Genomic DNA, 18,821 nt, shown 5'->3' with positions numbered 1-18,821 from the left:
CTCTTTTCCCGTTGCTCGTTCACCAAAAACCTGCGAGGACTTCCACTCCAAGAAATCTCCCCCTTCCTCATTCGATATCATTTTACCTTCTCCCACTGCACTTATAAAAATAGATGTATTCAGCAGCCCAAGGTCACGTGATCATGAATTTTTAACTCTTCATTCTGTAGCTTTGTCAATCATAAGCCCCCCAGTAAGGACCATGTCCCTCGGAGCCTCAGGGGAGACTAAGAGAAAGAAAAAAAGTAGGAAACCACTAAAGACATTCTTCTATGAAACATAATCATTCCTATTAGAGCGGTTTGTTTTATTCCCACATAAGATGAAAGCCAACAATGAGTGAAAAAACAGTTGCAGATCAAAACCAGAAAAAATCTACAAGTTTTGATTTAAGCAATGAACCAAAAACAGGAAACCCATGGCTATAAAACCTATCTCTTGTTAGAACATTTAATTGGCAGTGGTACCATGATTTTAGGATATACACACAAACCCAAATTCTTTCCAGTTTCATGTCTGCCTTCGCCTAAATGCGAGCTGAATGGCATAAGTGTTTTTTTAAATTTGAAGTTTTAAAGCCAATCAAAGTTGTGTTTGGCAGATCACAACCTAACCATGCAGTGAACACAAAGCAGAGGTAGACGCGTGGATAATTATAGTGATTTATGTGGTCTATGCTAGTATGGACACGTTTCATTCCATCAATTTTTAGATTTCAATTTTCAGTGAGGTGGAATTTGAAACTAAATTCAGCGGTCCCTGTAATTCAGAATACATAATCAAAACTTTGAAATTGACTGATTACCATTTTATTTTGAATGGGTTGTTTCTGGGCAAAGTTTTTGGGTGAATACATGTCAATGTTCCAGCCTCTGTTTTTCTTCCTCTCTTACAATTCAGTTGAAAGAACTTTGTTCTCTTAAGAAAGTCTACTCTGCAGTGTCTTCACACCATCACTACACCGTTTTATTGCCACTCTATAAAAGTTTCAGTTTATAGTTCATGCAAAACAATGTTAATCATACGGACTCCAACAATAGCCGTTGAAATCTCACACATTTTTTTTTGTTTTATACACAGGGAATCTGTAGCTTATTATGACCATCTGACACTAATCTTTTAACAATTTGTATGAATAAATCTGTTTTAGGGTAGAATTTCTTTGTACTGGTGTATCAGAAAGGGGGAGTGGATGATACAAAATTTATTTTCAGAACATGTTCTTGTTTTCTGTTGGGTGATGAGTCACATTTTCAAAGTTTAATTTTAATATTCAAATGATTCTGACGTTTGTGACAGAGATTATTGCTTAACTGCTTAAATCAAACTTATCAAATGCAATTTTTTTTTGGTCCAGTACAATTATTGGATTTTCAAGTTTCAACTATACCCGTAAGAATTTCTCACTCTTATTTCCGTAACAAATTAGTAATTCATGGCTATAGACAAAATTTGAGAACAAAAATGTCTAAATTAATAAATTTACTGTTGCAAATATTGATACTAGCATTCTTAATTTGTTGTTCTCAGTGATATGAAATGTTTGTTTTTTATATTTCTTTTTAAAAAATGTCTATGATTTATAAATAATGATAGACATGAATTTGCTACAATGTTATTACATTACGTAATAATATTTTAAAATGTTTATATGAAATATAGGAGTTAATATTGTTTGATATTAATTTTTTTTTTTTTTTTATTAAAAAGTATCATTTTCATGATACCTCCCTCAATAAACAAGATATTCAATTTTAGTTAATATAGATATACTATTTTTATATATCATATATAATTACTTTACAACAAAAATTAAATCCACTTTCTAACTAACTCAAACAGATTTTAATCAAAAGATAGGATCAACATACAACTTTTCCTTTTCTCCCCTCCCATCTACATTTCAATCTTGTAGACACCTAAGTTTTGTTGTTCTTTACCATTATACCTAGCATGTACATTAACCTTTTCTAACTCCCCTCTACCACCCATACATTTTCTATTCTCCTCTCGGCAGGAACATGACGCTTTGCGTCTCTTGTTTTTATGAGTGTTCTTGAATTTTGATTTTTGAATTGTTTTTAAGTGCTATTCGTTAATTGAATTTTGAGTGACATTTTATTATTTAATAATTAAAATCCTTGTAAAACATATAACAAAAAAACCTTTAATATTTATAATATACATAAAAAGTGAGCTCACATACATAAAAAGTATTTGGAACATAACTAGTAGAGAATCAAAATAATTTTCTTTACCTTTTTTATATTAATTTTGACTAGATTAAAAATAGTCTTTATATAAATCTAATGAAGTGAAGACACTTGCCTTCGAATTGAAAAAGTTTGAACTTAAAGTTCATATTCTGACATCACACTACATAAGCAATCTTGACTCCCAATCTAAAAAGTTTAAACTTAAAGCTCATATTTCCATATCACATAACAAACGATCTTAATATAAAACCCCACATTAAAAACTACATATCTATGCTTCAAAGAGAACTACAGTCCGTGGGCTTGAAAGAGAGTGTGTTGTGGCCATTATCGTAAAGGATGTGGATGTTTTGCTGCTGTATGTTGCCCAAGATCGAAATTGAAATATCCCCGGAAGAACCGAGGAATGCCAGGCACCACAGCCCGTCTATTTCAATAAATAAATTCTCCGCCCCAACCTCGTAATCAGCACCACCTTTGAAGTTGAATGCAAAGGAAGGCAATCCCATGAGCTGACCTGGACCTGACGGCATTTCATAGCACAGATCCAGCCCTGTAGAAGACCCATTTACAGGACTCATATCTATGGCTGCTTCAACGGCCTTTTTCAGAGGAATGTAGGCAGCATCGTTCAGGCTAGTAACGGTCGATCCAGAATCGATAACAATCCCTCCGCTGCCATCAGCTTTCAAATCAAATGTTCCGGGAACAATATCAACAGCCGAGCCATTCACGGTGATTCCTGTGAGAGGAATATACCAGAATGTTTGAATGAGGGGGTTCTTAATGAGCGTCACAGACTTGGCTCCAGTCAGGGAAGCACTGTGCCCAAAATAGAGAGGACTGGTTTTGGAAGGAGAATCAGAAATGGGTAAGAGACAGTAAGAGAATTTGTTCTCTACCTGTGTGCCCATCTGGGAAATGAGAGAAACTGGGCCTCTTCCCAATCCCACAATGCCTCCGCCCTGAATGAGTGTTGCCCCCTTGTTGTCATGCCCACATCCAAAGGCAATCTTCGGGACCTTGCTGCCACTTCCTATTGTCAATGTCTCCAAAGCAAGCCCACCGTTCGTAAAGGAACCATCGGAATACTGGTAGGCGTAACTACAATCTGGATTGCATCCCGACTGTTGGAAGCCCAATGCGCGGCAGAGAGGAGCGTTGCATGGAACGGCTGAAAATGTGGAGGACTTGGAGGGGTCGAAGATTGGGGTGGCTTGCTTGTAGCAGTCATGGCAAGGCATGCATTGGGTCCATATCAAATCGCTTCCTGTGTCCACAATTGCCTCGAAGCTCACAGAGGGAGTTCCCACTGCAAGATCGATGAGATATTCTCCATCTCCCACATGAAGAGGCGTTTCATAAGTCTTGTTTGTTGCTGCCTTCACAATTGCATCTATTTTCTGCAGCCTACTCTTACTTCGAACCACAGCTGATTTGAGTCGCTCGTTGAAGCTTATCTCTCCCTCTGATATGCGCCTCATTTCCACCCTCACAGCCTTTTTATCTCCCGGTGTTGTGAACAGATTTCGAGAAGAAGAAGAAGAAATGGCAGATATATTGATTAGGAGGAAGAGGGCCAATATGCAGGCTACGTAGCAACACTTCAAGCGGCCCATTTTCCTTTAAAACGCTGTGTCTGTATAACTTTTGTTTGTCCTAATTGCTGGGTACGGTGAATGACTAGAACCCACTAGATTATATAGGGTGGGAGATTTAAGTAATCGCCTTTTCTTCAACCTGTCGATTGCTTTCCAAGCTGTGAATTCATCACTATATGGTCTCCGGAAACACGCAACAGAATTCATTCTAAACTCACTAATTCATTCATGCTTATTTTGCTTTCAATTAATTCTCATTCTCGTCCTATTATGTTGGTCGTATTCATATCACACACAATCAAGCAAGCAATTCAGGTTCCGTTCTCATAACTACGTCGACAATCGTGATAGAGAAATGATGCTATTAGATTGAAATGGTATTTGTCACCACCGTGTTTAATCAGCTTTCCCCAAACAATGGCAGCATTTTCTAATTCAACGTTCAAAAACCAAAAAATAGAATCACACGTGAACTGGAATTCTTCTCAAATACTCTCTAAAATATACTTAATTTTGTTAAGAGGAGTACATATATAATAAAATTACATCGCCACTTTGTACCTACGTAGGAATTTCGAAAAAGAAATTGTTACATATACATGTGTATATATATATATATATATTTAAGAAGATAAAAGTATATTTTATTTTTAACAAATTTTAAATATATATTCCTATTCTTTAATTCATCTTATTTGGTATATAAATTTATTTCTATTTTAAAGTCTTTTAGTCAATTATTACTACACAAATCACCTTAGTTTAAAGCAATCTATATTTACAACCTTTTCCACTCAAGACTAAGTCATATAGCTTAGTTTACTAGGAGGACTTGACTGGATGAACTAATTTAGCCCACCTAATTCATAAGATATACGATCACTTCATCTCCAACCAAAAAAATTCTTATTTCTTGTTTTCTCATTATCTTTCTCCTTATATCTATCATTCATTACCTCCATGTCACTCTTTACTTTTGTTGTGCTTCCTTCATGCGCTCTACAAATTCCTCTATTTTTTTGTAGTCCTCTTCTTTTTATTATCAATATTTCTCTACTTTGATACATTACTTTGACTACTACCATATGTAATTATAAATAAAGTTTTTGATATACTCTCATCTACTAGATTTTTTAATGTAAACTCTACCTATAACAAAACCTTCCTTCCTTTCCTCAACCAAACATCTCAATAAATTACCCAAAATCATGTTCATAAATTCTATTTGTTCATTAGTTCATAGGTCATATGGTAAATTGAATTACAAATCTATCTTCATCCACTTCCATTATTTCTTTCAAAAGTGACAAAAAAAACTAGTATCCTTGTTTCAAACTACACTCCTTGGTAACCTATTCAACCTCACAACCTCCTCGAATTTTTTTTTAGCTTCATGTACTATATCATTATTTTTCTTAAAAACTAATTGATTCATGTCTTCTCTATGTTCTTTGAAATCCTAATCAAATTACATACTTATATATCTTTGCAAGGTTCTTTTAGAACTAGTAAAGAATAACACAAACCAACATTTTAATTCTATTTACAATCTAACGAATCCTACAAACTTGAATAAATTTCATCATATCCTTATATATTTTCAACCAAAAGTAGTTCTCATTTACCAATGTTATGCTTTTATCTAGTTCCCAACATGGCCTACTATACCACCAAATGTTATGTTTCCTAATCAAATTCTCTCTTATTGAGATTCTAGGAATATACAACTTCCTATCATTAAACAACATCTCATTTTTAATCAAATAGCTTAGTCACTTTCTTATATCCATACTTACTTGTTCTTTGTGTTACCCACCTTCCTAGACTTGAGTGTAATGCATGTTAATTCAATATTTAATCCACAATCTTTAGTCGCTTAATCGACCCTCTTCATCACTTTAGAATCATACCCGTCGCTTCCTTTGTTCTTGAAGCGCTTGATTGGTCGATAGGTCCTTCAAAGTGTTTAGACGTTATCAATGTGTAACTTGTTTTAAGGCTCCAACCCCTTTGTTGTCAACAAATTATAATCTTTCTGAACATCGACACTCATAGTCCTTTTTGTTCTTAAGGTATGTCTTTCCCCCATAGCTTGATAGGGGTGAGTCATGGTAGGTAGTCAAGGGCCTTTACTTGTCTTTAGCATCGATTGATCACACTTTCTAGGAACTCTTGGATGCAATTTCATTGGTTCCGTGATTCAACTCTTTGCTGATAGTCTGATAACAAGCAGTTCTAGCTTCCAAGACATGTTTCAAGCCATGACATCAACAAACATTACACATTAATAAGCATTAAATGCAAAAATTAAATCAAAATGTGGGAAAGGCGTTGATGCTCTTCACGAAGAGAATGTCAACTCATTCTTGTGAACTGGATAGTATGGCATGTCACCCAAAGTAGACAAGTTTTCATGCTCTGGGAATGTAAGAACTAGGTTTGAGAAAGATATCTCTTTTCTCCCTGCTAGTTTGTCAAAATTTAGGTTTTACGAGTGAAATTAGAAAAGGGTTCCCTTGGCCATGCTCATGAGTTCATATTTCTACCCTATCCTGTGTATCACATCAATTAATTTGGTCTCCACTATAGTTACAAAGACCCTAACCTATTTTCTTCTATATAGAATGAAACCCAAATTGTCTCATGCCATAGAAAATGCTTTGGAGGATGTAAGGGACCACAATATGGGGGATGTTAACCTCTGTGAGGTCTTGGGAAGATCACAACACCCTGCTAGTCTCATATTGCACATAAAATCTCAGATAATGGGCTCTTAAAAGTTGGAGGTTACGCACTAGGTATTGCATGAGCTAAGTTGGTTGTTACATGTGCTCAAATTTACCACCCAGACTACCGGGAAATCGATACCTTGAATGAATCTCCAGTAGTGAGAGTTGATTATGAAGTTGTGGCCTTAGCATTACAATCTCCCAGAAGGGAACAATATATAGACATATCTATGCAGTCTAGTTGGGAATTCTTTTAGAATTAGATAGACTAGTGTTTTAATTGCATTGTGCGAAGCTGGTTGAAGGTAGAAAGGAGAGTCAAGTCTAAGCTTCCCACTAGATTAATAAGAGAACTGTTCAGGGAGGATATCGCAGATACAATCATACTTTTGCACCATGTAACTGGGAGGCCTTATTTTGAATACTTTGAATAATGGATGTGCCAGTTTGTGTTGACTATTTCTAATGAAAATAAGTATGTGGATTGGGTAAAATTGATAAGTGAACACCTACATGAATAACTGGTGGGTTATCAAAAGAACCCGCAATTCCATATATGTGTTCTTTATTGTTCTATGTACTTGTTGCTAGTGAGTCAACTTGGACATGGCTAAAAGTTGAAGGTTCTCTTGCGGAGGGCGCACTAGTGTATGATTTCTTTCCTCAACTATAAAAATATGTGGGTATGAGGAACTTTACATGCATCCACAATGTATTCTTTATGACCTTTGTGAAGATAATTGAAGGGTCATTAGAGAGAAGGGTCTCTGAAGAATTCATAGCCCTGGAAATGCTGTTTGATAGTTACTACGTCCAATTCCACACTTTCACTTACTTGAGAATTGAGGGTTATGAAAAGGCCCTGTGAAAATTGCCGACCTATATGCATCAGATTATCTTATTTTCTTAGAGCTCTATTGCCAAATAACCTTTACTAATATCAAATTTGTAAATGTGAAGAAGAAGGGGTATTCTTTTCCCCTAGACCTGTCTAGTTTTTCTTGTAAGAACAATGAATCCTCCAAATATACCGACAAGTTGTTGGTCGAGTTTAGTTTTCACTCTTTGCCTTTGAGATCCAATTTTGTCAGCAAGGGCTTCGTTATTTAAAAAAAATCTCTATGGAGAGAGCCAATACCTTCATATACCACAACCTTAGAAGATTTCTAGGAGGACTGTGTAGATGAAAGAGAAGTCCAAAGGAGAAACCTAATGAGGTTAACCATAGACCAAGTTCTAGCCTTTGGCCTACCTCTGCCAGTTCCTGAGAATTTCATAAATGATGGTTCAGTTGCTTGATGAATCATATCAAGCTGTTGTTGTTGCCCCACTCCCCCAAATTCATTGGATAGAAGAAGAAGAAGAAAAAGTGGACATTAAGATTAGGTCCTTAGATGTTTTGGAGAGAACAAGATAGTGGATAGAAAGGAAAGTGAGAGAACCTGGTGGTTTTTCCTCACATAAAGGCATACTTGAAACATAAAAAAATTCTTCCTAGAGCTCTCAAATTATAAAGGTTGCACCTAGTATAGGAATAGCTCCTTATAGGACTAGTTTACAACCTAGAGGTAATGAGGAGCCATCAGAAGAGAACAAGAAGTTGAAGTTTGTCTGTGAAGGGAGTGTGCGGGCAACCCACTAAAAAGGAAAAGAGACGGGAAGTCAGTAACACCTATGCTGCCATCTAACAAACAATCACCAACTCCTTAATGACCACTATTAACAATGAATCCCTCATCTTCAACCAAATTGGCGAAAATATTTTAATTTCTTTGTTCAAAAATCCTATTCCTCAAATCCCAGGAGAAACTATGCCCTTAATTCTTCCTCCTGCAACCACAAATGGTCCTGTTAACACCCATGCTAGTAGCTCTATAACCATTTCTTCCCCTCTCTAGCTAAAGAAAGTCATAGAGAAGAAGAAACAATATACCCCTATGGCTAAAATTCATGTGGACATGATGACTAAGATATTAGGAGATACACCAAAACCTAAGAAATTCAAGCAAACACCTAGGATGATCACTGATCTAAATACTTAAAATCATGTTTTGGATATCATCAATCCTTTAGTGAGCATGTATGAACATGAAATCACAGAAGCAGATTTCAAATTGAGCATAATTGATATAGGTCCCTCCACTATTGAAGGAGACATTTTGAAGGACCTTGAAAACCTCTCTTATTAGTGGAATTTTATACTTGTATTGATCCTATTTGATAGGTTTGTCCACATTTCTATCACATTGATCCTACATTGAAGGATAGATTCTTTTGTGATTTATTACTTTGAGTTATATTCCTATAATAGATTATCTAGATCTCTATCACTTATCTTATTGTCATATTTGTTATGTTTGGGGAATTTTGATATCATCAAGCCTTTGCATATTCTATCTTACTTACCCTATCTATTTAGCCCATTTATCTTATTAATTGTATTATTCTAGCCAACTTCTTGCCACCATTGAGATTTGCACCATTCTGCCTACTTATCTTATTGACCCTACAAAATGTATACACATGTTCATGGATGCCATAGTGGGCCTTTCTACAGTTTCATAGGTAGTTGATCATTAAGAGGTACATCACCTTTATTTTGGCTATGATGGGGAAAATGATCTCATAATTGAACCTATCCACAATTCTCTACCATGCTTATAACAATATTTTTTTCTAGCTATGAGTTTTATATTTTAATTCTAATATGATTATATGCACTTACATTCTTATCAATAGTTATTGATTTATCATATGTTTATAAAAATAATGATCTCATGAATGCATTATAATGTAAATATATTATGCTTACCTTTATTATTAGAACATGCAAAAAAACTCCCTTTAATAAATTGCACCCTTTGAGGGTAATAGATTGAAGGAGAGATTATACATGACTAGTAACACTCTCTTTTTGATATGTTCAACCTGTTGTGAGTTGGATGATACTAAAAAAATATTTTCTCCCTATGCAAAAAGGAAGAACACAAAATGAGAATATTCATACTTCTCAAAATATAAGTTTACCAATTTATTGTATCTATATAATGCATGTTTGAGAATGCTACATATATAAAAATTCACGTTTAACTCAAAATTAGCACAAAAATTAATGATGAGTGATGCATCCTTTATGAATTTCCCTATTTAGATGCATGGCTAGTTTTCGGTAATGTTTTGATACTTTTATGTAGCTATAAATGGTGTATTCTTGCATAGACATGGGCTTCCATACTTATCCTTGTTTATATTTATCCCTGTTCTTATGTGCATGCATTACCAATAGGATTATTTGTAAAGTTCCAATTATCAATTATCATAATATATGATTTGATCTCACCAAGCACTAATCCAACATTTTTTACCACTATCCCCATTTTGCACTTTGGTCCTATGCTAGCAATGTACAAATATGCACAATTTGATAATGTTTATGTATAAAAATGCATTCATCCCATTCATTCTTATCATCCTAGAAATCTAAAAGATCATCAACATCACCACTTTATCTCATATCAATAAAAATTACCTCTCAATACAAAGACATTCAAGAAAAATCATGTGCTTTTACTAGTCCTAATGCATGTAAATCATTTAAAAAACATTCTAGAATTTGTATCTATTTCTAAAGCATGTTGTTTGTGAAGGTATTTTTAATTCTTCTAGCTTGATAGTGAAACCCTCAAAGTGAGATGGAAAATATTAATGTCTAATCCTTTTATTTTGAAATGTTCATAAGGCAAAATCTAGAAATCATCAAAGATTGAGTTTGTAAATATAGAGAAAGTTTGTAGTTGTGGGATAGAACCAAACTAGGAAAGTTAGCCTAGCATAAGGTAGGGGAGAAGTTTTTAATCACGGTCCACATACATGATCGTATATGGCATCTCTAGATTTCACAATGGATGAATCTGATTTCCATTACCAGTTGACATACATTCTTCATTACAATGTAAAAAACAATTCCTCTTTTCATTTATTAACATTTTATAGAAAAAAATTATACTTTTTTATAATAGTAATTATTGTAATTAACTCCAATATAACATCCCAATTAGTTAAAAGTAAATATATTTAATTATTTAAATTTAACTAATTAATCTAAATACAAAAAAAATTATAAAACAAAAAAATCGTTACTTGGTGAAAACTTGGCAAACAGGCGCCTTGTGACACAAAAAAACTGAAAAATAAAAAAAGTAAAGAGAAATAATTTCGTCCAACGATGAAAACCACTTCGGTGGCACCCTGGGCAAGTACCATGGTGAAAACAGGGTCACCAACGCCATGCGTAGAGACATTGCTCCTCCCTCCTTCAGGATTCACTTTCATCCTTTCACTTCGCACACACTCACAACCTATTCATCCCCAATAAACTTACCCATTCCCATCATGGCTTGTTATTGATCTACCTAAGATTGGTTAGCCATCCATAAACCTCCCTTTTCACATCCCTTTCCATCCATAATAAATCCGATCCTATCTGTGGCTAAGGCAAAATCCTACGTCTAGTGATGGGTGTGGAACTGAGAACATCACATGTTTCGAGGAGTATAGTTTCTTCCAGCTTTCTTCAGTCTATTCGCACACAATCCGCAATAAAGCCACATTCGCGCACAGATCCGCAATAAAGTTTCGTCTTCTCCATAATAAAGTATCAGTTTCATGGATTCAGTCAATTTCAGACGAGACACAGCAGCAACAATGGGCTTCAACAAATCAAATCTTTCAACAGACTCAGACAACAATATGGTTCAGTGCTATCTATCCTTTCTGTGAAAGTAAACATTGTGACCACAATCGAATAAGACTTATACAAGTGACAAGAGACACTAAACTTGAGGACTACAGTGGATGTTGGTGTCGAGTCTTGGTTTTCTTTTGATTTCATCTTTTTTGGTGGCATGTCTTTTAGCTTTTCCGGGATGTCTTTGACTAGAGATTCTATCTCCAGGATGTCTTTGACTAGAAAGGCAAGGATGGGGCATCGTCACCTATTTGCATTTACTGTCTGTGGATTGTCTCTTAGTAATGCTATGACTTGTCCAAGGATATGAGGACACTGTGAGTCTAGTATGAACTGGGGCATTCCTTGTTTGTGACTGTCTTATCTCCATGCAAACGGGTACAATGACTTTCTGGGTCGAACATATGCCTTGATTGTCATAACCTATTTTGTCATAATAAAGCTCAATGATGATAACGCACAAGAAGCTCTTTCACGTTCATATCTTCTATCTTTCATCCCCCTTTCTTGATTGACTTCCATTGTCCTTCTCGAGTCCGCGTAGCTCGCTATCACATGACTGAGTATAATGACACACCAAAAATATTTGCATTTCATATAGTCACACCTGCATCACCACATATAAGCATTTCCTACATACATATAGATATTACAATTGCATCACATCCTGCATACAACACATGTTAGCACATCTCACATTTTCATTATGTAAATAATTATTTGCATTATCATATTCATTTGCATTACATACATTCACATTTGCATCATGCATCACATATACAACATAAAAGAACAAGAATATATTGCATTGCATCATATAAGCATCCATATCATAAAACATGTATCACATAAGAACATTTCATCACATAAGGTACACATGCATACAGCTGCCGCAAAAATGGATCATCTCTCATATATAATCAAAATGTGTCATGATACAATGATGTCAAAATCATATGGCTACAAGATCACCCGCAGGTGTCTACAATACAAAATGGTACATATACTGATACAAGGGGAGCCCTCTATGGCTATGATGAACTCCCTCCCTCGGAGCCGCCTGGCCTCGACGGACGCTGAGCTGTAGATGGACCCGCTCCAGGATCCCCCTGCCTGTCTGGTGGTGGTGGAGGACCCATGACCCCACCACTAGATGCCTGCCTCCTACGACTCCCTCCCGTAGCCGTCGCTGTGCGCGACGATCTATGGAAGCTCCTCGCCCGCTGATCCGCTGGCACGACACCGTAGTACAGGTCTCTCCAATACCCAAACTCCTCTCCGGCTCACAGCACATATGCGTAGCCTGCCCCTGTATCCTCTACCACCTGCCTCCCTGCCCTCAGAGCTGCCTTGGCCTCAGTATATCGCTGGATGGCCTGGTCTCTCTCTCGCTCTTTGTCCCTGAGCCTGATCCTGAGGCGATCCCTCTCCCGCTCCAAATCCGTAATCTCGTCTGCCTGGCCCTGGCAGATCTCTCTCAGCTCTAGCAGCTCATCCTCCTCAGGATCACCACCCTCAGCCTCTGCCTGTGGCTCCTCCTCTGCAGGTGCCTGCCCATGTGCCTCCCCCTGTACCTGTCTAGGTGCCTGAATAGGTACCTGTCTCTGACCCTGCCTGGGAGCCTGCACCTGTCTCTGCACCTATCCCGGTCCCTGCACCTGTCTAGGTCCCTGTGCTCTAGGACCCTGTGCTGCTGGTACATGTAGGGGCAATCCACCTCGACCCCTCACCACCTGAGCTGCTCCCTCCTGTCCTCCCTCCCTCCGAGGTGCCACTCGCCTCTCCCCCACTACTCCCCTCCGCCTCCGTCGGCCCCTACCTCTATCCCCTCCACCATCATCATCATCATCCCCTCCAGCCTCTCCCTCCAACAGCTCTCCCGGATCTGTCAACCTCGGAAATGGATGCTCTGCCCAATACGCAGTATACTCTGCGTCCATCCCTGCATCCTCCACCTCTGGCCACATATCCCAAGGTAGTGGCAGCATCTCTGTCATCTGTGTCACGGCCTGATCATATGATAACAGTGGTCCGAACTGAGCCTGATCCCTGACTGTACGGGCATACATGCCCGAGCCTCACGGCATCCTCTGGATCCTCCCGAACTGTCTCCCAACCCTGTCAACCAGCTGCCTCTCCAGTATGTAGGGCGTACGCCCAATCAGATACCTGCTCCTGAACGTATAGGGCAGCTCCACGACATCGTCCTCCCACTCCTTGCACCCTAGGTACGGCCTCCAGATAACCATATCAATGTCATCTATGACACGCCTCCAGTGCTCCAGTCGACCAATCCGAGGCTGTGATGTAATCATATCATACAGGTGTACAAAACTCCGTCCCTGCCCTCTGCCTCTGAAGTGGATAGGCCGTGTGATCGGAAGGTGCTCATAAGCCCATACCTGTAACAGTGTCACGCCGCAACCCAAGCCCACTGATCCATGGTAAACAAACTGATGTAGCTCATAGTACAGATGCGCCAAGACACATGGCCCCCATGCATATCTGGTGTGCTCAGTCACCAGTGTCTCTAGTGCTCCTCCCCAGCCCACTGCCAACCCCCGTGTAGCCCTGTCTGGACACAAGAAACCACTGATGGCTCCTCCAATAACAGCTGGCAGCGCTAACCCTGTCGCGGTCATGGTATCCCATGCCACGTGCCCTGCTCTCATCTCCAAACCGGGATCCTGGAATACCCGTCTAAGCGCTTCCCTGTCTCCATCTCGATCATATGGAATCAGCTCTCCATCGATCGGTATATGCAGTATCCTGTACACATCCTCGAGGGTCACTGTCATCTCCCCCATCGGCAGATGAAACGTGCACGTCTCAGAGTGCCATCTCTCAGCTAATGCAGTCAGCAGTCCCATGTTCGCCCGAAACTTAGGCACATATAGTACATGTCTCAAGCCCATCTCCTCGATGGCAGCTCGGTCCTCGAACGACAACTCTGGTCGCAATCTCTGAGTCGACGGGAATCTCTCCCGTGACTCCAGCATAGGCAGATACTCCTGCAGTCAAGCAACTCAATCATGTCAGTTATCGTGGCATTCACTGTTTATCACAAAATGCTACTTGCTATCTAAATGCATATGGTTATCTATCCTAGTGACACTCACTATTCATCACAAAGTGTTGCTATCTATCCTAGTAGTGCTCCCTGTTCATCACAAAGTACTATATGCATGACACTCACTGTTCATCACAAAGTGTTACTCACATTTCGCACTCCCTGTTCATCACAAAGTGCTGCTCATACTTTGGGTACTCCCTGTTCATCACAAAGTACTCCATCTTGGTGCTCACTGTTCATCACAAAGTGCCTTGATCTATCCTAGTCTTCCTAGAGGACCTGCTTGAGTGTATCCTCTCAAGAGCTTATCCAATCGACAGCGTATGTTCATCACAGAACTGCCGATTTGACCTAGACGACCAAACTATGCATTTTTGACACACAAATGCGCTTTAAACTCATAAACGCGCTTATAGACTGCACAAACGCGCTTCTGCAACATAGACGCGCTTTCTGAACACATACGTGCCTAAATTCTTCATAAATGCGGCCAGGGAACACAAATGCCCCTAAAGAGCACAAACGCGTCTGAAATTTGCAAACGCGCCCGCATTCATCACAAACGCGGTCCCAGGCATAGACGCACCTGGACCCGACACAGACGCGCCTGTTGGACATAGACGCGCTTGGCACTGACACAGACGCGGTTGTGTGTTTTTGCATTTTTTAACTACCCTATTCCTAGCGCATTTATTGCTACCTATTGAGCATTAATGACAAAACTTGAAATGCGTGAAAGTACGAGGAGGTTTTCTGGTACTTACCGGCTCTCCTGCCTCTGCTGGCCTCTGAAATCGGCGAACACGGTCGAATCTATGAACTAAGGCCATCGCTGCTGACTGCTGCTGCTCTTTTCTTGCTCTGCACTATGATCTCGTAAGGGTGTGGATGACAATGAGGATGTCTTTTGCCCGTGGTCTATCTTATAGCCTACCCTAGCCCTCGCCTTCATTTTCCGAGTCAGTATTCTTCATCCCGTGACTCTGTCACTTTATCCGGTCAGTCCATTCTTTCTTATCGAGAGATTGTCTGCAATCTTTTTAGACATTTTCATCCAATCTCTCGAGGGGGCATATCATTCCCATTCTGGGGCAACTTTGTATCAGTTCATCTTATCTTCTTTGAAACAACGCGACAAGCCGCATTGTCTCAAAGAGGGGCAAAACGTAGACACTTAAAATTGTCATGTCTTTATTTATTTAATTATCTAAGCCTAATTCTTCTATTAATTAAATAAATTTTTATTTATTTAATTAATTCATTTATCCTCTTCTAGCCTTATTTCTCATTTAAATAAATACATTTATTTATTTAAATTATCCTTTTCCTAAATTAAATAAATATCTTATTTATTTAATTATCCTACTTCTTCTATTAATTAAATAAATCTTTATTTATTTAATTAATTCATTAGCTTTTTCTACCCATGACACATGTCATTCATCTCTTAATTCCTACACTACCTACCTCTTTCATTATTTTGGGTATTTCTTTTACCTACCCTCTAATCCTAGCCGACCTCTCTTTTTACACCTCTCAATCTTATCCCTCCATTTCATATTGTGTCTTCTATTTAAGGAGATGCTTTCTTCATTGTCAAACCCTAATGACTAATGACTAATTTTGGAGTACTTGGCTACACTACGATCCTACTTACAACCACATTCCGTTCTTTGTTGAGCTCTTGTGCATATAAAAATCTGAGAGCAAATATATCAAGCAAGATCAATGGAGATAGGAAGAATGAAGATCAAAACCCTATTGGACATGTGATGGTATAATCTTTGTGATTTTGAGTTATTTGCATTGTGTTAGGTAATCTTCATATGTTATGGTGGATCTTTGTTGATTGTTAGGCTAGGGTTTGGTGGTTGAATTCATTTAGCCTTTCAATATTGTTATTATTGTTATCCATTTTCACCATAAACAATATGTACACATTATTATTCACATATTTAGATAGCCATCTATATAGAGCATATTTCTAACCATCCTCGTTAACACTTGTGCACACATATACCTGAATGTAGGGGCTTTTATATAGAAATCTAATAACGTAGAGAATAGTCAAGTTTGATTTTATGTATGATCTTTGCAAGTAGTGGTAAGTCGAGAATAAAAAATAATGGAATTGATGAAATCAATGAAGCAATAGTCTGCAAAAAATCAGGATTATACCCGATTAATCCCGAATCTTGGATCTAGCCGATTTATTCCCCGAAAAAATCTCAATTCATGAAAAAATCGTTGACCAAATGTTGACCCAATTTTCAAAGATTTTTGCATTTAAATCATGTTAAAATCATGTTAATAACCCCAAAAATGGCAAAAAAGTGAAAAAAATCATTGTAAAAACTTGCAAAACCCTAGAAAAACGCGTGAAATTACTAAATTGCTTAGAAATAGGGTTGGTCTAAGACAAAATCAGAGTCAATGTGGAATTAACCTTGAAATATTTTGTTAGTTTGTCCATTTTCGGGGGGTTCATCATTCCCCACACAAGTGTTCAAACCCACGATCTCAACGACCCAACAAAGGTAGAAAGCACACGAGCTCAATGACCTAGTAGGGGTTTGAACCTTGATGGCTACCTCACCAATGGAGTTTTTCTACCACAACACTAAATGTTCAAAGACATATTTCATATATGTAGATATAGATATATGATTTATAATTTATAATTGATATAGTTAATTTTTGCTCAAACAAAGACACACAATTCATTATGTGAGCAATATATCTAAAGTGATCAACGAAATAAATCTGAATGACAACAAACAAGCTTACATAGTTGTAATAAAAGAGCCTCCAACACACAATCATTAAAATTTGTCTCTACCTAAAATAGTAGTTTCAAGCTAGGTATTGTCAAAACCAGTGGCTTGCTAATCTTTTACTTCAGCTAAACAAATGCCTCTTGTTGAATTCTACCCCATATAAAAGACTTACCAATTGCCATCAGGGAATATTAAGCATTGCAACTATGGAATATGATTTGATAAGCTTTCTCAAATATTGAACTACCCCTAGAAAACTCCTTGCCTCAATCACAATGAAAGTATTGGATCACTTCAGAATGGCTTCCACTTTTACTAAATTCCTAATGATTGTTGGATCTTTGTCTGATAAATTCTGATCTCAGCTACTCCATAGATTTAGCTAATCTTTGATCTCAGACTTAGACAACTATTTGGTGTATTTGGTGACTGCCCTTTTAAAAAGTTAAATGAATATTTTCCTATGTAATCAACAATATGAATATAAACAACAAAAATCTATTTTCTACAATTCATGGGTTAAATTCCTTGTCTCAATCACAATGAAAGTCTTGGATCACTTCAAAATAGCTTCCACTTATACTAAATTCCTAACAATAGTTGGATCTCTATCTGATTAATTTTGATCTCAGCTACTTCATAGACTTAGTTAATACCCCTAGAAAACTCCTTGCCTCAATCACAATGAAAGTCTTGGATCACTTCAAAATGGCTTCCACTGTTACTAAGTTCCTAACAATAGTTGGATCTCCGTTTGATAAATTTTGATCTTAGCTACTTCATAGACTTAGCTAATTAATCTTTGGTCTCGAACTTAGAAAACTATTTGGTGTATTTGGTGACTGCCCTTAAAGTTAAATGAATATTTGCCTATGTAATCAACAACATGAATATAAACAACAAAATCTATTTTCTACAATTCATGGGTTAAACTCTATCTCTATTTTATTTACTCTCTATATTTCTATGCTATGGAAATGCCCTTAAGTTTTAAAAAGAAAGTAGTCTGTGTCTATTTTTCTACAAATTTTTACAATTTTTAAAATCCAATTTCTTACCCATTTTTTCAAAAAATCTTATACTCTTGTTTTGCCGATTTTTTTCCCAAATGATTTTTGTTGCTATGATAAAAAGCATTGCAATTGTGGAATATGATTTGATAAGCTTTCTAAAATATTGAATTAACCCTACAAAACTCCTTGCCTCAATCACAATGAAATTCTTGGATCACTTCAAAATGGCTTTTACTTTTACTATTTGTGTGTTAGCTTTTGATCTTAGTTACTTCATAGACTTAGTTAATATTTGATCTGACTTAGACAACTATTTGGTGACTGCCTCTTAAAAAGTTAATTGATTATTTGCCTATGTAATTAGTAATATGAATATAAACAACAAAAAAATATTTTCTACAATTCACAGTTTAAATTCTATTTTATTTGCTCTTTATATCTCTATGCTATGGAAATGCCCTCAAGTTATTATTTTTTATTTTTTTTAAATTCAATTTTTTCAAAAACTTTTTATTTGCCGAATTTTTTTTTTTGTTGCTACTATGGATGAAATAACTAACGTGTGCATGTAATTTTGCAATTGTTTAAGGGAGAGGGAAGGAGATTCTATTTATAACAATTCCACTGTTCCTTTGTCACCGCTATCATTGCTATAGACGTAATTT

General features: G+C 37.3%; 1 protein-coding gene across 1 annotated transcript; it reads right to left on the bottom strand.

Moving 5' to 3' along the window:
* Nucleotides 1–2,494: 2,494 nt before the first annotated feature.
* On the bottom strand, nt 2,495–3,835 carry LOC131079945 (aspartic proteinase nepenthesin-2-like). Its single transcript, XM_058017982.2, has one exon. The coding sequence runs from the start codon at nt 3,833–3,835 to the stop codon at nt 2,495–2,497; it is 1,341 nt and encodes a 446-aa protein (XP_057873965.1).
* Nucleotides 3,836–18,821: the final 14,986 nt, after the last annotated feature.

Source organism: Cryptomeria japonica, chromosome 10, assembly GCF_030272615.1.
Source record: "Cryptomeria japonica chromosome 10, Sugi_1.0, whole genome shotgun sequence".
Lineage (NCBI taxonomy): Eukaryota > Viridiplantae > Streptophyta > Pinopsida > Cupressales > Cupressaceae > Cryptomeria > Cryptomeria japonica.
The sequence above is the reverse complement of the archived record's forward strand: the minus strand, read 5'-3'. Positions and strand labels throughout refer to the sequence as shown.